This window comes from Capra hircus, chromosome 20, assembly GCF_001704415.2.
Source record: "Capra hircus breed San Clemente chromosome 20, ASM170441v1, whole genome shotgun sequence".
Lineage (NCBI taxonomy): Eukaryota > Metazoa > Chordata > Mammalia > Artiodactyla > Bovidae > Capra > Capra hircus.
The window spans coordinates 14,472,608-14,496,349 of NC_030827.1; the positions used below are offsets into that span (position 1 = coordinate 14,472,608).

General features: G+C 37.5%; 1 protein-coding gene across 1 annotated transcript in view; it reads right to left on the bottom strand.

Annotated features, from left to right (window-relative positions):
- The window catches only part of CWC27 (CWC27 spliceosome associated protein homolog), a 253,969-nt gene that overhangs the window by 9,405 nt on the left and 220,822 nt on the right, over nt 1–23,742 (bottom strand). Inside the window, exon 13 of the mRNA XM_005694639.3 lies at nt 23,366–23,469. Coding sequence (XP_005694696.1) covers nt 23,366–23,469 — 104 coding nt within the window. The remainder of the gene's footprint in view (nt 1–23,365; nt 23,470–23,742) is intronic.

A 23,742-nucleotide genomic window follows, 5' to 3' on the forward strand; every position in this document is an offset into this window, starting at 1 on the left:
ATTAAAAGGTAATTCCAAATTTTTTTAGCAATTACAGTTGACCCTTGAACAGCACAGGTTTGAAATGCACAGTCCACTTATATGCAGATTTTTTGCAGATTCTTTAGCACTATCTGATCAGTAGTTGGCTGATTGTGCAGATGTGGAGCCACTTATTTAGAGGAACCAGGTATGTGGAGGGCCAACCATAAATTATAAGTGGATTTTCAACTGCACGAAGTGAGGGTGCCTTAAACCTCCACATTGCTCAAGTGTTTACTGAATGTTTGTAAGTCTTTCACTTTTCCAGATTAAGTAACAATTTCAGAAGGATAGGTATTAACTCTTCTTTAAATGTTTGATGGAATTCACCTGTGAAGCCATCTGGTCCTGGACTTTTATTGGGAGTTTTAAAATCACAGATTCAATTTCAATACTTGTAATTTGGTCTGTTCATATTCTATTTCTTCCTGGTTTAATCTTGGGAGATTGTGCCTTTCTAAGAATTTGTCCATTTCTTCTAGACTGTCTATTTTATTGGCATATAGTTGGTTGTAGCAGTCATTTATGGTCCTTTGTATTACTTTGGTGATGGTTATAATTTTTTTTCATTTCTAGTTTTGTTCATATGGTCCCTCTCCCTTTTTTCTTGATGAGTCCGGCTAAAGCTTTATCAATTTTATCTTTTCAAAGAACTGGTTTTTAGTTTTGTAAATCCTTTCTATGTTTTTTTTAAGTTTCTACTTATTTCTGCTCTGCTCTTTATGATGTATTTCCTTCTACTAACTTTGGGTTCCATTTGTTCTTTTTCTCCTTGCTTTAGGTGTAAGCTTAGGCTGGTTGGTCGGGATTTCTTTTGGTTCCTAAGGTAAGCTTGTGTTGCTGTTAACTTTACTCTTACAACTGCTTTGCTGCATCCCATAGGTTTTGGATCATCATGTTTTCCTTTTCATTTGTCTCCGGGTATTTTTTGATTTCCTCTTTGATTTCTTCAATGATCCATTGGTTGTTTAATAGGATATTGCTTAGCTTCTATGTTTGCATTTTTTTACAGTTATTTCCTTATATGGTCGATTTCTAATCTCATAGCGTTGTAGTCAGAAAAGCTGCTTTATGATTTCAAGTTTCTTAAATTTCGACAATTTCCAGGGATACTGGTTGGATGTTTTGTGGGATGCCGCATCACTGAAATTTGTCTGATTTGTCTCATGATAAGACTGGGCTTTGAGTTACTGGGATAAAGACCAAGATGTAAAGTGCAGTTATCATTACATCATATCAAGGGTACATACTATCAACATGATTTATAATGCTGATGTTGACCATGACCACATTGCTGAGGTAGTACTTGTCAAATTTCTCCACTGTTAAGTTAATCTTTTTTTCCCCCTGCTTTCCATGTTGAGTTCTTTGAAAGCAAGTTCACTATATGCAGTCCACACCAAGGAGTGAAGAGTTATACTTATCTACTCTTTTTATTAAGATTATTGTTTTCTAACTTGTTATTTCAGAAAAATGATTGATTTTTGTGTATGTATTTTATATCTGGTAATAATACTGATTGCTTAGGACTGCTGGTAGATAGCTTTGGATTTTCTAGATCTACAAGTAACTTGTTTTCCCCCATTTCGTTTTATAGATAAGCAACTGAAGAAAAGCTATTGAGATTATTTACCAACCTGAAGCCTGATTTCCAGTTCATGCCTAGAAATCTGTCTCATTATGTCTAATACTTTTACAGGTACTTTTGCTTCTATAAAAAAATAAAGACTTAAATCACTTGTTGAGGATTAAGGTAACTATGCTAACACACATTTGTTACTTATTACAACTTTAAGAAAGTACAAGTAGTATAAAAATTGCAAACTTTTAGATTTGTATCAAATGAATCAAAACTAGTTATATAAGGAATAATGAAATTATCAACCACAGATATGACAAATCTTTTTTCTTTGAGTCTCAATTCATTTTGGACACTTAAAAATATAACAGGTATTTTTGTTTAAATATTGACATTTTCTTATGACTTCTCAGTTCAGTTGCTCAGTCTGAAATAACAAGTTAGAAAACAAGAATTTAAATAAAAAGAGTAGGGAAGTCAACTCTTCACTCCTTGGTGTGGACTGCATATAGTGAATTTGCTTCCAAAGGAGTCAACGTGGAAAGCAGGAAAAAAAAAAATTAACTTTACAGTGAAGAAATCTGACACGACTTTGTGACCCCATGGACTGCAGCAGGCCAGGCTTCCCTGTCCATCACCAACTCCTGGAGCTTGCTCAAACTCATGTCTATCAAGTCAGTGATGCCATCCAAGCATCTCATCGTCTGTCGTCCCCTTCTCCTCCTGCCTTCAATCAGGGTCTTTTCCAGTGAGTCATTTCTTCCCATCAGGTGGCCAAAGTATTGGAGTTTCAGCTTCAGCATCAGTCTTTCCAGTGAATATTCAGGACTGATTTCCTTTAAGATTGACAGGTTGGAGCTCCTTGCAGTCCAAGGGACTCTCAAGAGTCTTCTCCAACACCACAGTTCAAAAGCATCAATTCTTCGGCGCTCAGCTTTCTTTATAGTCCAGCTCTCACATCCCTACATGCTGCTGTTGCTGCTAAATCATTTCAGTCATGTGCGACCCCATTGATGGCATGACTACTGGAAAAACCATAGCTTTGACTAGACGGACCTTTGTTGGCCAAGACCAAGATGTAAAGCGCAATTATCATTACATCATATCAAGGGTACATACGATCAACATGATTTCTAAAATAAATTTAAAAACATTAATTGGATAATACTGATTAGATGATTTAATTTCTGCATTTTTAACTCCAAAATGTAATGTTAAAGTTAAAACCTTATGAAATTTTTTATTTTTAGGATTTAGCGCCATTGCTAGTTACAAATAACTTATGGCTCTTGTTTTCACAAATGTTCAAAGCTTCTATAGGGATTAAGAAGTTAAAGGGTTAAAAAGTACCAGTTTTTAAAGTATCTTTTTTCAATATGAAGTATATAGAGATCATAGTAATTCATAGGAAGAGACAGACAAAACATAAATGAGTCCAGAGACCAAAGTATGTATGTTTAAAAAGAATTCCTGGAAAATGAGGTCACTAGCATTCTTTATGAACAGCAAAGCAGGATGGCACAAGACAGATGATTGAGAAACAGAAAGACTAAAAAAGCAAGAAAACAAGGAGGGAAAAAATGTAAGAAAACTCAGAGAGGGAGAGAGAAACAGTGACTAAAGGAAGCATAGAAAAATGCAGATAGGAATGTCCAAAACGCAAAGAGTTTTGGAAATTGACCTAGGAGGAAAAATAGGAATAAGCAAAGTACAGGAAACTAGAACACTTGGTAAACCAAGCAAAGAGGAAGATAGACGCTGGCCTTTGAAAAAGAAAACGCAGATGAAAGCCAGTGCGTTTTCTTTTTCTGTTCATTGTTCACATGGGAAAACTTCCTTTGTTCTGAGTTTTGAATGAATATTAGTATTTCTCCTTTAGTTTAGAATTTTGAAAAGCTGACTTAAAAAATGTATTTTGTTTCCTTTAGTTGAAAAAGAGAAATTCCACAATATTATACAGTGCCTCTAATAAATGCTGCATATTGTTGAGGCAAATATAAAATATGTAACTTTAAAAAATATATTTAGTGACATGGGAATGCAGTTTGTTGGCTTTCTGGCCTATCTAGCATGCTTCACACTCAACAGGACACAGGTGGAAAGATTTAAGAGGCTTTCCAGAATAAATCTGTAATATGTATTTTTACACTTGCCATGAGATTTAACCAACTGCTCAGGCAGTAACTTTAAAAAAATTATTTAATTGTAGGGTAATTGCTTTACAATACTGTGTTGGCTTCTGCCACACATCAACACGAAACAGCCACAGGTGTACACATGTCTCCTTCCTCTTGAACCTCCTTCCCACCCCATTCCACGCCTCTAGGTTGTCACGGCATCGGATCTGAGCTTCAGCATCATAGAGCAAATTTCCACTGGCTATCTAATTTTTATCTGTGCATGTGTAATGCATATGTTTTAATGCTACTCTCTTAGTTCTTCTCACCTTCTCCTTCCCTGCCCTGCGTCCACAAATCTGTTGTCTACTGTCTTGGTCTCCAAGGCTGCCCTGCAGATAGGTTCATCGGCACCGTCTTTCTAGATTCCATAATGTGTGCGTATTCAGTTTTGCCTGACTCTTTGTGACCCTTTGCACTATAGCCTCTCAAGTTCCTCTGTCCATGGGATTTTCCAGGCAAGAATATTGGAGTGGGTTACCATTTCCTTCTCCAGGGGATCTTCCTGACCCAGGGATTGAATCTGTGTCTTTTATGTCTCCTGCACTGCAGGAGGATTCTTTACCTGCTGAGCCATTCCATACATATATATATATGTGTTAACATTTTGATGTCTGTCTCTTTCTGACTTATGTCACTATGTATAATAGGATCTACGTTTATCCACCTCATCAGAACTGACTCAAATGCATTCCTTTTTATGGCTGAGTAATATTCCATTATGTATATGTACCACAACTTCTTTATCCATTCCTCTGTCGACAGATATCCAGGCTGCCTCCGAGCACTGCTGTGAATAGTGGCTGCAGTGAACGCTGGGGTATAGGTCCCTTTTTCAATTATGGTTTCCTCAGGGTATATGCCCAGTAGTGGGGCTGCTGGATCATATGGTAGTTCCATTCCTAGCTTTTAAAGGAGTCTCCACACTGTTCTCCACAGTGGCTGGATCAATTTGCATTCCCACCAACAGTGCAAAAGGGTTCCCTTTTCTCCACACCCTATTCAGCATTTATAGATTTTTTGATGATGGCCATTCTGACTGGTATGAGGTGACACCTCACTGTAGTTTTGATTTGCATTTTTCTGATAAAGAGTGATGTTGAGCATCTTTTCACGTGTTTTATTAGCCATCTGTATGCCTTCTTTGGAGAAATATCTATTTAGGTCTTCTGCCCACTTTTTAAATTGGGTTTTCTGGTATTGAGCTGATTGAGATGCTTGTATAGTTTGGAGAATAAACCTTTGTCAGTTGTTTCATTTTCAATTGTTTTCTCCCATTATGAGGGTTGCCTTTTAATCTTGTTTATTGTTTCCTTTGCTGTGCAAAAGCTTTTAAGTTTAATTAGGTCCCATTTGATTATTTTTGTGTTTTTTTTTTCCCCATTACTCTAGGAGATGGGTCACAGAGGATCTTGTTGTGATATATATTGAAGAGTGTACTGCCTATATTTTCCTCTAAGTTTCTGGCCTTACATTTAAGTCTTTAATTCATTTTGAGCTTATTTTGTGTGTGGTATTAGGAAGTGTTCTAGCTTCATTCTTTTGCATGTAGCTGTCCAGTTTTCTCAGCACCATTTATTGAAGAGGCTGTCTTTTCACCATTGTATATTCTTGCCTTTGTCAAAGATAAGGTACCTACAGGTGTGTGGGTTTATCTCTGGGCTTTCTAACTTGTTCCACTGGTCTATATTTCTGTTTGTACTACTACCATACTGCACTGTCCTGATGACTTTAGCTCTGTAGTACAGTCTGAAGTCAGGAAGGTTGATTCTTCCATTTTTCTTTATCAAGATTGCTTTGGCTATCTGGGGTCTTCTGTGTTTCCAGATAAACTGTAAAAGTTTTTGTTCTAGTTTTAAAATGTCATTGGTAGTTTGATAGAGATTGCACTGAATTTGTAGATTACTTTGGGTAGTACAGCCATTTTCACAATATTGATTCTTCTAAGCCAAGAATATAGTATATCTCTCCATCTGTTTGTGTCATCTTGCCAGTAACTTTTAATATATGGTCTGTGAACTAATAAAACATAGGGAAGATGGAGTTTCCAATCAAAAGGCCTGGTGAGCAGCTGGGATACACGGCTATTTGCCTGTGTCAAAACAAATCCACGAACAAAGCAAACTTCTCTAATGTGATAGAAATTTATTTCAGAGCAGACAAGAAAGCAGAGTAAATACAGAAGAGTCTTCTTCATCCTGAAGAAAAGGGCAGAAAAAGAGGTAACTTCAGGGATTGGACAGAAGGCTTACTACAATTTGAGTAATCACCTTTCCAGGGTCAGCAGGTCTGACAAAGAGTTACTTATAAAGAACCATGTTGGTCTTCAGCAGCATTATGTATAGTCTTGTATAAAATGAACACTAAATAGGGAACCTGGTCTATAATCATATTCCTTCTCCCTTCATTTTCTTACTGCCTTAGAACTTGGCTAAGAGGGAGAAATGGAAGGAAAACATTCACATTACACTGAGCCTATAATTGTATAATCTCCAAAGTAATGATATTCTGCTTCCTATTTAAATTGTATTTACCAGTGAAACCCCACCCCCTAATTTCTTTCCAGCACTGGCATCAAGGGGAAAACCCCCCAACATTTCATTTATGAGGTAGTATGGTTTTTCCAGTGGTCATGTATGGATGTGAGAGTTGGGCTATGAAGAAAGCTGAGCACCGAAGAATTGATGCTTTTGAACTGTGGTGTTGGAGAAGACTCTTGAGAGTCCCTTGGACTTCAAGGAAATCCAACCAGTCCATCCTGAAGGAGATCAACCCTGGGATTTCTTTGGAAGGAATGATGCTAAAGCTGAAACTCCAGTACTTTGGCCACCTCATGTGAAGAGTTGACACACTGGAAAAGACTCTGGTGCTGGGAGGGATTGGAGGCAGAAGAAGGGGATGACAGAGGATGAGATGGCTGGATGGCATCACGGACTCGATGGACAGGAGTGTGAGTGAACTCTGGGAGTTGGTGATGGACAGGGAGGCCTGGCGTGCTGCGATTCATGGGGTCACAAAAAGTCGGACACGACTGAGCGACTGAACTGAACTGAACTGTTTACCATAAAAATATCAGATCTCAATTTTTTCTCAGAATATTAAGAATTACAATAAAAACTAAACACTGTAACTTGTGGGCTAATGAGGGAAAGGTCACAAAAACTGTCAAATATTATAGAAATGTTATAAATTCCAATCATCATCTCAATATACTGACAGTAGTCAAATATAGACAAATTAATTCTTAAAAATATCAGGGACAACACTGAATGAGAATAAAATACTTTCTGGAGCACTGATTGTTTCAGACACCGTGTTAAATCCTTCAAAACCAGTATTCCACTTAATCCACGGATATACCTATCAGGAAGGTACTCTTATTATATCCAATTTACACTTTAAGGAACAGGCTAAGAAAGGATATATAATTTGTCCAAGATCACACAGCTAGTAAAGTTCCAAAGTAGCATTCAAAATCAGGTCTAACTCCAAACTCCATAATCAACCACTCTATTTACATTTTTAAGAAAAATTACAAAAAAAAAAAAAAAAAAGAAAAATTACAAATAAATCACAGGTACTTCTTGTTCAAGTTAAACAACATTTTGAGTAACTTTCTGAATTATAATTCTTCAAATAATATAGGGATTATAATAGTAGGGCCATGAATTTAACATTTTCCATGATCTAAAGATGGTCAGACAATTTTTGATCAAGAATTAAAGTCCTGAAGTCACTTGTCTGACCTAGTTACTACTGTTTGAAACAATACTGCCTTATTAGAAATACAAAAATATGCACTGTTAAAATACAAAATCACAAACAAGGTAATGTTTTTGAAAACAAACAGAATCAAATCACTGAGTCAAACATGATTGGCTATTTCTGAAATCTACCACTTCCTAGCTATGAGATCTTGACCAAAATTTTGTGACCTTTCTGTGCCTCAGATTCTTCCCATAGAATCTGGGCCTAAGAACAATATCAAAAAAGATAGGTGTTTTGAAAATGTTCAGTAAAAATTAACTTCTTACTATGGTTTACTTCTACTTAGAAAAATAGCTCAAGCCCACTGTTTTATTTATCATAGTCAAGTGAACTATCTGAACACAAAGAACAGAACATTATTATTATATGTAACTTGATTATCCACTAGTGCCAGAGAAGAAGAAAGGGTATTAATAATCCAAAATGTCAGGTGGTAGAAAGATTATTAATGAATGTCTTTGGAAGTTGGTTCTGTGACTTGCATTTATACATGGCCACCCTAGATGTCCTTGGAATTCACATCTTATAAAATATAAGTGAGCTATTGTCTACCCTACGGCTTTGTTGATCCTTTGTGCTTGTTCAGTAACAGGGAGATGGAAAAATTCTGATCAACCTTCTCGTAAAAACTTTTATATACCTATAATAGAAAATGGCAATCAAATATCCTAGATTTTGTTCTTTTTATTCCTCACACTACTTATTTTCCACATCTAGTCTTTTCCATTACTTTGAAGGAAGGGGGTTTGCCTAGGATTGATTACTTCCTTCTTGGCTCTAGGGGCACAATTCAGGTAGTGGCCACCTGTTAAATAATGAGGGCTTTTTACTGATTTCATGGTCAACTGTCTTAAGGTTTCTCCAGGTGTGGTTAACTAAAAGAAAATAAGAATGTAGCACACTAACCAGTTGTTTAAGCATTTACAGTAAAAATAAAAATGTTGAACAATAAAGTCCAACTTGCTTACCAAATATTAAATAGTCTTACACTGCTACGGTATTGAGGTACTGACACAGGAATAGATAGAAAAATCCATGTAAAATAATGAAGCTGATCCAAAAATGTATGCAAGACCTATTCCATCATAAAGGACATGCTTAATATTGGTGGGGAAACATAGGACTATTCAATTGCGGTGATTAGTAATTTAGGGAAAAAAAGTTGTAACATTAACCCAATATAATATACCAAATCAATTCCAGATGGATTAAAGATGTAAAATTAAAAATAAAATCATAAAATTACTCGAGAAAGATACAACTAGGTATTTATAATCCTGGGATTTTTAAAGGCCTAAAGATGAAACTGGGCAGAAAACATGGAGAAAAAGATTAGCAGATTTGGCAATGCAAAGTTAAAACTCTTTTCAAAACAAAACAAAAACCTCTATAAACAAACTATAAAGCAATGACAAACTGGTAAAAATATTTAAAGCAAATAATATCATTCTTAATATTTAAGAGCTTTTTTAAAACAATAAGAAATGTATAATCATCTTAGAGTATACAACTAACCATCACCAAAACAATAATGAAATATAAATGGGCTAGTTAACATATTTAACAAGTTCACTTTGCCAGTAAACAAAGAAACAGAAAATAATGCAGAGTAGAAACTGGCAAAGACTACTGTATCTGTATCCTGGGATATACTACAGCACATACATTAATAACACCTAGAGGATGGAGAATCCAGTAACTTCATACATTGCTGTACAGGTATAGATGACTCATTTTGCTGGAATTCAATCTAGCAAAAGTGTCATCAAAGGTATACCTGAGCTGACAGAAATCAGAGAGTGGCTGGGTGAGGTGGCTGGCTGAAAAGGGGCATGAGGAAACTTTCTGGGGTATTATAAGTGTTCTCGATCTTGTTCTGGTGGTGTTTATAATGGCTATATATAATTATTAAAATTCTAAAAATGAACAATAAGAACTGTTAATTTTTTTATCTGTAAAATATACCTCAATTAAAGTAAAAAAATGCATACCTGGCTCAGCGGTTTAAATTCCTTTAGTCTAAGAAATAACAGTGGATACACAAAATATTTAACTACTAGATTATTCACTGATGAAAGGCTTATAATAAAAAGGTGAGTGTTCTTAGTCTAGACAAAAGCATAGTGATGATTACCTGTGGGATATAAGATCAAAATGATTTTTCCTTTTCTTTTTCAATGTTTTATAATTCAGTGTCCATGGGGTCACAAAGACTCAGACATGACTGAGATCGACTGAACAACAAACAACAAAACTCTTATGAAAGAAAATGACACACTGTTTAAAACTGCTTTTAGAGAAATACAAACAAGACTATGTACATTTTACGTACAGTCTTTCCTTAAAGTTTGCCTGGAATCTTACTACTTGAGTTTTTCTATCTTGCTTTAAGTGTCACGTAACTTCAGATATGGTTTGCTGAGGATTTCTTGATTGCCTGTGTACGATGGCAACTTCCAGTTTCTCATTTTGTACTGGCTTTATTGCTGTTTGAAACTACCATTGAGAAATGACTTTTTAACTACATTGTGCTAATCCTAAGGACCTTTGCTTGCTCCTTAAACTAAAAAAAAAAAAAATTATTTATTTATTTGGCTAAACTGGGTCTTAGTTGCAGCATGTGGGATCTAGTTCCCTGACCAGTGACTGAACTGGTCCAGAAGTTCTGGAACCGCTGGAACTGGTCCAGAAGACCAGGGCCCCTTGCCCTCTGAGCTTTGGAGTCCTAGCTGCTGGATCACCAGTTCAGTTCAGTTCAGTCAGTTCAGTCGCTCAGTCGTGTCCAACTCTTTGCGACCCCATGAATCGCAGCACGCCAGGCCTCCCTGTCCATCACCAACTCCCGGAGTTCACTCACACTCCCGTCCATCGAGTCCGTGATGCCATCCGGCCATCTCATCCTCGGTCATCCCCTTCTCCTCCTGCCCCCAATCCCTCCCAGCATCAGAGTCTTTTCCAATGAGTCAACTCTTCGCATGAGGTGGCCAAAGTACTGGAGTTTCAGGGAAGTTCCTTAAACTTACTTTTTAATAGAAGTAGACTTCTTATGCCTATATAGTTTTCTCTGTTCCAAAATGCTGTCACTTGTTGGCGGGGGGAGATTCTGGAGAGAGTCTACAATTTATGACTGTGTATTCCCACTCTCCTCCTCTTTTTCTATGAATGCTCTATTTGTATTAGCTGAACTCTGCCCACTTAAGCATTTTATAATCTTGATTCAGCTAAAGAACCTGCTTGACTATACTTATCCCCTTTTCTCAACAGATTTTAAAATAGAATCACTGAGCACTACTAGCCAATTTAATGACTATGTCTACATTCCTTCCAGGTCACAGATAACATAAGTAAATGAACATTTGCCTTTTCTTTATATGTTATTTTTTCTTTGAGGTTATTACAGTGAGAGGACTGTATAACTAACATTTTGTTAGTTTATTTAGTTTGTGTTGTCTGGGTAATTTGGCAGGCTTTATCAATACTACCCTGGTACCATGCACCCTCCTTCTCTCACACCTAACATTTCCCGAGCATTTCCTAAGAGTCAAGCACTCTGTTGACTACTTTACATTAATTAGCTCGTTTAACTCTAATAATAACTCTGAGGTATGTATTGTCATCTCTATTTTACAAGTGAAGAAATTGAGGCTTGCAAGAGAGGCTGCTTGCTGCAGTCATTGTGAGAGAAGGGATATTGAACCAGGTGCTATAACTTAATAGCTTACTGTGTTATTAGGAAATGATTCAATATATGGCATTTCAGAGAGTCTCCATGAATGTATTTTTTTTAAAGAAACATGGAAAGTATTCCAAAGATGAGAATGGGTGATATACTCTGTAACCAGCTCCAGAAGACAGATATTATTTGGAATCAAAAGTATCTGAAAGTCCTACTCATCCTACTAATTATTATGATTTCTTCTCATCCTGCAGATTATTACTTCATGTTCAAATGACTGTTGATAGGAGCTGGTGTTCTGGAGGCAGGATGGGCTCTTAAGTGTGACTGACAGCTTCACTATTTATTACTGTGTGATCTTGGACAAATGATCTGTTTGAGCCTCAGTTTTTTCATTTATAGGATGAAAGTAATACTAACTATCTGATAAGAGTTAGAAATAAATCCACCACAGTTGGTCTCTAACCCTCTTGGGTGCCTGAAATGTAGCACATGTAAGTATTTGCTTTGAGAATGAACTGGTGGGATCCAGAGCCCCCTTCATCCCCTGCTCCCAGGGTTATGTGTATGTGCTCACTCCAGGGCATCTTCCCAACCCAGGGATTGAGCCTGCATCTCTCACATCTCCTGCACTGGCAGGTGGGTTCTTTTTTTTTTTTTTTTTTACCACTATGCCACATGGGAAGTCCACTATCAGCAGAACAGCAAAAACAAAAAAGCATAAAAAGGATGTACACTTACTTTAAAGTCAAGTATAAGCGACTCTGGTTGTCAGATATTTTGTGTAATCTTACTGCTTAATCTAAATAACTGATAATTGGCTAAAAGCATACTTAACCAGTGGTTTTAAAAGAAATGATGAGATTTCACATTAAAGTAACCCTGAAGATATACCAGAACAGAAAGTGTATGAAAACATAAACACTCCACAAGCAAAAAACAAAAAAACAAAAAAAAACCCAAAACTGAATCTAGACAGACTTACATCCTTCACAAAAATTAACTCAAAATTGATCATAGACCTAATGTAAAATGAAAAAGTATAAAATGCCTAGGAGATAACATAGGAGAAAACCTACATGACATTGGATATTTTAGATACAGTATCAAAGGTGTGATCTAGGAAAAAATAATGTATAAGCTGGACTTCATTAACATTAAAACACTTCTGTGAAAAACAATGTCAAGTGAATGAGGACAAGCTACAAACTAGGAGAAAATATTTGTCCAAGATATATCTGATCAAGAACTGTTACTCAAAATATACAAAGAACTCATAAAATTCAACAATTACAAAATTTTAAACTTTTCGCTAATTAAAAAGTGAGCAAAAAACCTTAGTATACACCTTACCAAAGTAGATATATAGAAGGCAAATAGCACGCGAGAAGATGATCAACATCACAGGTCACTGAGAAAGGTAAGAAGAAAGTGAAAGTGCTAGTTGCTCAGTTGGGCCCAACTCTTTGCGACCCCGTGGACTGCAGCCTGCCAGGCTCTTCTGTCCATGGAATTGTCCAGGCAAGAACAGTGGAGTGGGTAGCCATTCCTTTCTTCATGGGATCTTCCCAACTCAGGGATTGAACCCAGGTCTCCTGCATTTCAGGTGGATTCTTTACCAGCTGAGCCACCAGGGAAGCTCTGGTGATCAACATCACAGGTCATTAGGGGACTGCAAATTAATGCAACAACTGGGTACTACTCCACAGCTCAGTCAGTAAAAAGAATCCCTGCAATGCAGGAGACCTGGGTTTGATTCCTGGGTTAGGAAGATCCTCTGGAAAAGGAAATGGCAACTCACTTCCGTATTCTTGCCTGGGAAATCCCATGGACAGAGGAGCCTGGTAGGCTACAGTCCATGGGGTCACAAGGGTCAACACGACTTAGCAACTAAACCACCACCACACTTATCACAATGGCCAAAATCCAAAACACAACACCGAACACTGCTGAAGACATAGAGCAGGGAATCCTATTCATTACTGGTGGGAATACAAAATGAAACAACCACTCTGGAAGATAGTTTGGCAATTTCTTACAAAAATAAATGTATTCTTACCATACAATACAGCAGTCATGTTCCTTGGTATTTATCCAGAAACCTATGTCTACACAAAAACCTACACACAGAGGTTTATAGTACCTTTCACTGTAACTGTCAAAACTTGGAAATAACCAAGGTATCCTTTAGTAGGTAAATGGATAAATAAACTATGATACATTTAGACAATGGAACATTATTCACTGTTAAAAAGAAATGAGCTATAGAAAAATATGAAAAGACATGGAGGAACTTTAAATATATACTGCTAAGTGAAAGAAAAACTAGACATCAAATTGCCACCATTCCCTGGATCATGGAGAAAGCAAGGGAATTCCAGAAAAACATCTACTTCTGTTTCATTGACTATGCTAAAGCCTTTGAATTTGTGGATCACAACAAACAGTGGAAAATTCGTAACAAGAGATGGGAGTACCAGGCCACCTTACCTGTCTCCTGAGAAACCTGTATGTGGGTCAAGAAGCAACAGTTAGAACTGGACGTGGAATAACTGACTCGTTCCAAATTGGGAAAGGAGTATGGCAAGGCTGTATTTTGTCATCCTACTTATTTAACATACATGCACAGTACATTAGGCAAAATGCCAGGATGGATGAATTACAAGCTGGAATCAAGACTGCCAGGAGAAATACCAACAACTTCAGATATGCTGATGACACTCTAATGGCAGAGAGTGAAGAGGAACTAAAGAGCCTCTTGATGAAGATAAAAAAAGAGAGTGAAAAAGCTGACTTAAAAACTCAACATTCTCCATTGCTGCCCTGAAAATAAATTCATCAGTGCCATCTCTTCAGATTCCATATATATGTGTCTGTATATGATATTTATATTTCCCTTTCTGACTTACTTCAGACATACAGAACAGACCTGTGGGACACAGTGGGAGGAGAGGAGGGAGAAGGGGAGATGTATGGAGAGCATAACATAGAAATTTACAATACCATATATAAAACAGATAGCCAATGGGAATTTGCTGTATGACTCAGGGAACTCAAACAGGGGCTCTGAAATAAGCTGAAGCATGGGCTGGGGAGGGAGATGTCCGGGAGGGAGGGGATATGGATGTACCTATGGCTGATTCTTGTAGGTATATGACAGAAAACCACAAAATTCTGTAAAGCAATTATCCTTCATTAAAAAAACTCAACTTCCAAAAAACTATGATCATGACATCTGGTCCCATCACTTCATGGCAAACAGAAGGGGAAAAAGTAGAAGCAGTGACAGATATTATTTTCCTGGGCTCCAAAATCACTGTGGATGGTGACTGCAACCACAAAATAAAAAATACTTGGTCCATCCTTATGGCAGAAAGCGAAGAGGAACTAAAGAGCCTCTTGATGAAAGCCAGACATCCTGGCGTCCAAAGTCAAGAGGGCCTTAGGAAGCATCACTACAAACAAAACTAGTGGAGGTGATGGAATTCCAGTTGAGCTATTTAAATCCTAAAAGATGATGCTGTGAAAGGGCTGTACTCAATATGCCAGCAAATTTGGAAAACTCAGCAGTGGCCACAGGACTGGAAAAGGTCAGTTTTCATTCCAATCCCAAAGAAGGGCAATGCTAAAGAATGTTCAAACTACCGCACAATTGCACTCATCTCACATGCTAGCAAAGTAATGCTCAAAATTCTCCAAGCCAGGCTTCAACAGGATGTGAACTGTTAACTTCCAGATATTCAAGTTGGATTTAGAAAAAGCAGAGGAACCAGCGATGAAATTGCCAACATCTGTTGGGTCACAAAAAAAGCGAGAGAGTCCTGAAAAAACATCTGCTTCATTTACTACTCTAAAGCCTTTGACTGCGTGGATCACAATAAACTGTGGAAAATTCTTAAAGAGATGGGAATACCAGACCACTTTACCTGCTTCCTGAGAAACCTGTATGCAAACTGGTTATCTGAAGAGGCTTTACAAATAGCTGAAGAAAGAAGTGAAAATCAAGAGGGAAAGGGAAAGGTACTAAACACAGAGTTCCAAAGAATAACAAGGAGAGACAAGAAGGCCTTCTTCAATGAACAGTGCTTAAAAATAGAGGAAAACAACAGAAGGGGAAAGACTAGATATCTCTTCAGGAAAATTGGAAATATCAAGGGAACATTTCACCTGAAGATGTGCACAATAAAGGACAGAAATGGTAGAGACCTAGTAGACGCAGAAGAGATCAAGAAGAGATGGAAAGTATACATGGAAGAACTGCACAAAAAAGATCTTAATGAACTGGATAACTACGATGGTTTAGTCAGTCACCCAGAGCCAGGCATTCTGGAGTGTGAAGTCAAGTAGGCCTTAGGAAGCACTGCTGTCAATAAAGCTAGTAGATGCGATGGAATTCCAGTGGAGCTATTCAAAAGCCTAAAGGATGATGCTATCAAAGTGTTGCACTCAATATTTCAGCAAATTTGGAAGACCCAGCAGTGGCCACAGGACTGGAAAAGGTCAATTCTCATCCCAATTTCCACGAAGGGTAGTACTAAAGAATGTTCAAACCATCAGACAATTGCACTCATCTCCCATGTTAGCAAGATCATGCTTAAAATCTTGGTGAACCAAGAACTTCCAGACATCCAAGCTGGGTTTAGAAAAGGCAGAGGAACCAGAGATCAAATTGCCAACACTCGCTGGATCATAGAGAAAGCAAAGGAATTCCAGAAAAACATCTACCTCTGTTTCATTGACTACACTAAAGCCTCTGACTGTGTGGATCATAACAAACTGTGGAAAGCTCTCAGAGAGATGGGAATACCAGATCATCTTACCTGTCTCCTGAGAAACATGGATGGGTTGAGAAGCAACAGTTAGAACCCTGTATAGAACAACTGATAGGTTCTGGATTGAGAAAGGCGTACGACAGGGCTGTCTGCCATCACCCTGTTTGTTTAACCTATACCCTGAGCACATCAAGAGAAATGCCAGCCTGGATGTGTTATAAGCTGGAATCAAGACAGGCTCGAGAAACTTCAACAACCTCAAGAATGCAGATGATACCACTCTAACAGCAGAAAGCAAAGAGGAGCTAAAGAGCCTCTTGAGGGTGAAGGAGGAGAGTGAAACAGCCGGCTTAAAACTAAATATGAAAAAACTAAGATCATGGCATCTGGCCCCATTACTTCACGGCAAACAGAAGGGGAAAAAGTGGAAGTAGTAACAGATTTCCTCTTCTTGGGCTCTAAAATCACTGTGGATGGTGACTGCAGCCATGAAATCAGAAGATGATTGATTCTTGACAGGAAAACAATGACAAACCTAGACAGCATGTTGAAAAGCTGAGACATCACTTGGCTGACAAAGGTCTGTATGGTCAAGGCAATGGTTTTCCCAGTGGTCACATACGGTTGTTTGAGAGCTGGACCATAAAGAAGGCAGAGCACCAAAGAATTGATGCCTTTGAACAGTGGTGCTGGAGAAGACTCCTGAGAGTCCCTTGGACAGCAAGGATATCAAACCAGTCAATCTTAAGGGAAATCAACCCTGAATACTCTTTGGAAGAACTGATGCTGAAGCTGAAGTTCCAGTATTTTGGTCATCTGAGAATAGCTGACTCACTGGAAAAGTCCCTGATGTTGGGAAAGATTAAGGGAAGAAGCAGGAGAGGGAGTCAGAGGATGAGATGGCTGGATGGCATCACTGATGCAATGGACATGAACTTGGACAAACTTTGGGAGATGGTGAGGGACAAGGAGGGCTGGTGTGCTGCAGTCCATGGGGTCGCAGAGTTGGACACGACTGGGTGACCGAACAAGAACAACAGTACCAAGTCTAAGTCAACGCTGCTGGGCACATTTAATTCAGAAAGCACCACTTTGGTACCACTTGAGAACAAGGATCACAAACCAGGATGTGGAATAAAGCTTCCCAGGACCTACAGATTGGGTCATACCCTCTGATAAATGAGGACCACTGTGACACACACATGACTAAAGGTGCTCTAATTCAGCAGTTCTCAAAATGTTGGGGGTCACTGTGCCTGCAATGTCAAAATTATTTTCTATGAATACTAAGACATTATATACCCTCATTATTCTCATCCTCTCATGAACGTGCAGAGAAAATTTTCAGAGAACACATGATGTATTAGATAAAAACAGAGTGAAATGCAGATACGAGAACCAGCTCTTCCTGTTATGCTGGACATAAGAGATATGAAAAAATGTAAATAAATACCACTTTTCAGTTTTTTTGCTGCTGAGAATATAATTATTTTCTGCTTTGAAAATATAATTATTCTTCATAAAAGTACATTACTTATGTTAAATGTAATAGGTTCATTATTGTTATTTTGAAGTAATTTAAATTTTCTAGTATTAATTCCTAATAAGGTAAATATCAATAAATATATTTCACATAAACAAATGCTCTTTGGGGTTCTCAAAAATTTTTTAGAGTATAAAAGTGGCCCAGAGACCAATAGTTTGAGACCTGCAGTTCTACTTATCACTAAAGGGTAAAGATCTCTTAGTTTGCTGACAAAGGTCCTTATAGCCAAGGCTATGGTTTTTCCAGTGGTCATGTATGGATGTGAAAGTTGGACCCTAAAGAAAGCTGAGCACTAAAGAACTGATGCTTTTGAACTGTGGTATTGGAGAAGACTCTTAAGAGACCCTAGGACTTCATGGAGATCAAACCAGTCAATCCTAAAGGAAAACAGTCCTGAACATTCACTGGAAAAACTGATGCTGAAGCTCCAATACTTTGGCCACCTGATGTGAAGAACTGACTCCTTAGAAAAAGCCCTGATGCTGGGAAAGATTGAAGGCAGGAAGAGGAGGGGACAAGAGAAGATGAGATGGTTGGATGATATCACCGACTGGATGGACATGAGTTTGAGCAAGCTCTGGGAGTTGGTGATGGATGGGGAAGCCTGGCATGTGGCAGTCCATGGGGTTGCAAAGAGTCGTACACGACTGAGTGACTGAACTGAACTAACACCAACTTATTACCCTTGCCTGGCAATGTGCTGCTTGAATGAAGTGGGGAATATAATTAAAATATTCATTTGTTGTCACAGCACCTTTCGTTCAATACATGACCACATCATCCACAGTATGTATTACATTTGTAATTATAGTATTACATATAAAAGGTGTTTATAGCTTTGCTAGTACAAGGAATGAAATGAGACTATATCCTTTAATGGTATCTTATAGTGAGGTCTAAACTGGTCTAACAGTTTGTAATCTTTTTTTAACATCTACATTATTAAATTTTCACTGTGTTGGATACTCAAGACAACTGGTACTTGTTGCTTCTATGCTATGCTAACTTCGTTCTCAGAACTCTAATCTTTAGCAGAAACAAACTGTCTGGCTGATAGACAAAACTGATTTTTAATGCAAGCCAAAGTGTAATAATAAAATGGGAAAAACATTCTAGATCCTAAAGTTCTAACACAAAGGATTATCTTGAAGACTTTTTCAGAACCAAGAACAAGGATACTTAGAGCTGACAATCTTGAGGAGCTATGTTGAAATATGTACCAGTTATTGATAGATTAAAAACAGGAGCAAACCAGACTGGGTTTTTTTTAAAAGTTTACAAGGGAAAAGCATTTCTTCTGAAATGTTATACTCTTTCACTAAGCGTTGCAAAGTACCATAATTAATTCTTACGATTCTAACAGTCCTAAAAGCAAGTCATAAAAAAGATATTTACTTGGGAGTATAAATTGGAATGACATTTTGCTAGGGCCACTTGAAAATATTTAGCAGAGTCTAACATGCATACCCACTGACTAAGCAATTCCAGTTTTAGAAATTTATCCTGAGAAAACTGGCAGTGACACAGATATAAGGATGCTCATTACAGTGCTGTGTATCATAATAAAAACTGGAAAGAGCCTGAACATCCAACAACAAGGAATTGATCGAGTAAAACGTGGTTCAGCATATAAGGGAATACTTTATGGCCACAATACAGAATACAAACAGAATATCATAAAATTATATATCACAAGGGAAAGTATTTATTATACATAGCTGAGGGAAAAAAGCAAATTATAAGACCGTAGCATTATATAATCTCATTTCTGCTTAAAATATGCGTAAGTATGTAGAAGGGCATATATATATGCATAAATTAATACCACATTGTTGAGTTTGGGATCACAGGTGATTTACTTTACCTCTTTTGAGGAATCTATACTCTGGTTTTTCTACAGTGAATATCTTTTCCTTATATAATAAAATCTTTACTTGAGGTGGTGATGGTGATTTAGTTGCTAAGTCGTATCCAACTCTTGTGACCCCGTGGACTGTGGCCTGCCAGGCTCCTCTGTCCATGGGATTCTCTAGGCAAGAATACTAGAGTGCGTTGCCGTTTTCTTCTCCAATTTACTTAAGGCAACCATTGCAATTGTTAGTGTTTTCCTATTCTTATATTACTGAATATTGTATGTACTAAGGGAAAGTGGCGAAGGGGAGAGAGAGAAAAAGGGATGAAGGCAGATAGACACTTATACTGTTTATTATTTTATCATGTATATTTGTTGTGAAGTTTTATGTTAATAATCTGGAAAGAAGTTTCAATGGAACACAGTAATGAATAGTTAATGTTCACAAGACTGCAGTCTACTCTCATAGACTTAATTTTTTTCCCTCTTCTTGGAATGCTAATTTTGTTGTATAAGGAGCAGGTGGCTTTCTCTTTTTTTATAAGTCTCCCTACAGCCTTGTCAGACACAACTCTCAAAACTTTTTTGGGAGCTAACCAAGCTTCATGAACTAAACTCAAAATGGCATATGGACTTCATCTACATGGTCATACAAATCCTTTGGCTGATAACTCCTGCTATGTACCTAATTGGTTTTATAAAATCCATGTCTGAAGTTGGTTTCTATATCTAGACGAGTGTGTGATGTTATAGGATGTAGGATGGGAAGAAGGAATGTCATGGCAAAGAGGTTCCTTTAGCTGCTACACTAGAATCTGGTGCCCGTCACTACCACTATCAAATATTGGCAGGATATATCCCAACAAAGGAAGAATGCTAATCGTTTTGAGTGAAAAATTTCTATCATGCATTTCAGCTTAGATCTACTAATAACACTTTCTTAAATGCCTTGTTAGACAGTGAAATCTGGGAATAATTATCAAACACCATATACGGTGTTTACAATAGAATCATATTTCTTTTCTTTCTCTCCCCTTCCCACTTTTTTTTGCATAAAAAGTAGAACGCAGCTGAATGGTACCCAAATGTCTGTTGTATACCATGCCAATACAGCAGCTCGGCCAAAAATGCGAATAGAACAGTTTGCCAAGTAAAAGAAAACATAACAAATTGGTAATGGTTTCTATCTTGACAGAAAATGAAAATGATCCCTCAATGTGTGGTCACTCATGCGGACACATAAAAATGTCTTAGAAGCAATCATTTTACCTCAGATAACAGACCCTGACAGTGTAGTACAGCACTGGCTGACTTTCACTTCTTAGGAAAGTGGCAAGCGTGACCTACAAAACCGTCTGGGAACCATGTAATTTATGCATAACACACATGCATATGCCATGCACTCATAATATTTGCTATAAATCATTCTGAATATAAGACATCTTTTCCTAGTGGAATATATTTTATAAGAGATGATCTAAATCACCAGGGATTTGATAAAGCTGAACTGGTTTATACTGGTTTATTTATGAACAGAAGTGATGCCATTGCTTATCAGGTTATAAAATTTCAATAGTTTACACCGCAATAGAAAGGCAGTAGATAAGAGCTCCAGATATTTTAATTAGATGTTAGATTAAAAAAATACAAAATTGTGTAGGTATATAGTGTAGACTTCTGACTTTCTGGTTGCTGCTGCTGCTTCTAAGTCACTTCAATTGTGTCCGACTCTGTGTGACCCCACAGACAGCAACCTACCAGGCTCCTCCGTCCCTGGGATTCTCCAGGCAAGAACGCTGGAGTGGGTTGCCATTTCCTTCTCCAATGCATCAAAGTGAAAAGTGAAAGTGAAGTCTCTCAGTCTTGTCCGACTCTTCACAACCTCATGGACTGCAGCCTACCAGGCTCCTCCACCCATGGGGTTTTCCAGGCAAGAGTACTGGAGTGGGGTGCCATTGCCTTCTCCAGGCTTTCTGCTTAGGTGACTGTAATTGGAAGCAGAAAGGAACCCCTTGAAAGACCTGGTAATGGTTCCTTTATCCTAATCCCTCTTCCTTTACCACTTATTTTTGTTTCCTAGCTGGAGAACTAGCCAATATCATTGAGCTGTGATTATTACCCCCGCCACCCCCTATCTGGTGAAGTTTTCCCGTTTGTTTTAACTTTCTAATTGAGGGTGTTAGAATATTGATTGTATTATGAAATCACCTCAAAAATACAAATGACCCTTTCAAAAACACTAATTGATATCTGATGCTAATGAGGGATTCAAAATGAGAGGATATGGAACCAAGGGACTAGGAAGAACCTTGGGAAGTTAAATGGTCTTGCCAAGTTGAAAGTAAATTTGAATCCTGTGGGTTATGAGTTTCAAATGAAATTTCTGGGTTTAAATTTGTTGGTGACTTTCCTGTTCAATAAAAAAGGACTTAAATGGCTTATAAAAAGGTTAAAAAAACTTATTGGGCATCAAACTGCTCTTACAAAACACCATCTTGATGAGTTAAGTGTAAATGAATCAGAAACACATGGATCATATTTCCTTAAAAAATGCATATGGATTCAAAAATAAGAGGAAGAGGACTTGGCAAAACATTTTTGTGTGTGTGGTGGCTGAACCCAAAACATTTGAAAGATATTTTGAGACATTCAAGGAATCCAAAATAAAACTAAACCTGTCCAGTCATATAAAAAAACAGAAAGTTCTGTGCAATGTGCATTTATCTCTATGGGTCACTCACCACTCACTGAGCCTTCACCTTTGGCAAAGAACTATGGGATAAGCCAGCTTCTGTCTTAAGCAACTTTGAATTTAAGTATAAACAAATACACATAAGCAATAGAAACCTATTAAAAGAGACTTAGGGTTTTACAAACATTGGCATCCTAACCCAAATCATACAGAAATTATAGACTGAGAAATACACAAGTGCTTTCAGGATCGTAGGGTAGATAAGATTTATCCTATTCAACTCATCATCACCTGGTCCTTTGGATTAAAGTTAGATATAGTTGCAGAGTCTTACTTGCTTAAATGTTTTCTTAGTAAGTGTTTTTATGTCCTTTTAAATGTGTGTTCCAGCCCTCTTTCCTCCACCCTCTAGATTTGTGAGTGTTCAACAAATCTTGCTGACTGGTTTCCTGGAGCATGGGAGTGCTGAACAGTGTTTTGAAATGGGGGAGAGATGCTGTTTGGCAGAGGGGAGTGAGGCTGTGATTCTGGGTTGGGGTAATGGCACACTGTGACAGTTTAGAGGCTCCAGAGAGTGAGTCATGTGTGGGGGTGACCCACTGGCTTGCTTGAAGCAACGTGCCTGAGCCAGGGTGTCGTGGGAGGTGGAGGCAGTTAGGTGTGGGGAGGCCTAATATACTACATGTGAAGTCAACTGGAGGACAGAGGAGAATGATAAGAGAAAGCACAATTCTTTTTCTTCCCCCTCCAGTATAGGATAAAGTGCTAAGCACAGGACATTAATCCCTTTATTTCTTATCAGTCTTTTAAAGCTGAAAAATATCCAAAGATAAAAATGAGTTAACTGTGTATGTATTGCTAGGATCCAGGAGATCATAAATTTGAAGAGGAACTTAGTAGGATTATGAAATGGACTAATGAGTTCTAAAGTGTTTGTGCGAAAGTGTAAAAAAATTAATGGTTCGGAATCTTTTAAGACTGTTTTCTTGTTGTTAAATGTGAGTCTTATCTTTCCCATGATATTAGAAAATTATTTAGGGCAAGGATAGTGTCATATATTTCCTGTGTATATTCTACTGGATAATACAATAGTGGGAATACACAAAGCATTATGCTTATGAACTGAAATGGAGTAAAAGGAGGTTGAGACCATATAAGATGAGGGTATAACCGAATGTAAAGTCTGAAAAAAAAAAAAGATGCTATAATAGAACTGTTTTAATAGTGTCTCTGCTCTGAGTCCATTTGTTCATAGTTAATATAAAGAAATCAAAGGCCTTACCATCCTTCATCATCTTCTACTTCTGTTTCAGAAATTTCATTTTCAGGAGTTTCAGCAATTGCTTGAGTGAGTTTAGATTTAAACTGGTTCAGCAGCGCAAGAGTCTGAAATAACAATTAGGACTGCTAAACATCCTGATAAGGATAAATATAATTTCAGAAGAGACACTCAAATTTGGTAGAAGAGAAAATATCCTTCCATAAAACAATTTTCTAACTTTGAAGGAAAATAACAAAACTGCCCTCCAATTATAACCATGATTGATATTTACAAACCTTGACATTGCCCTGTTTGTATTTGCACTAACATTTTTCCCCAGGAATATGTGACTATTTCTCATTTGGGGGATATAAACTTGTTTATATAGAAGACATTTA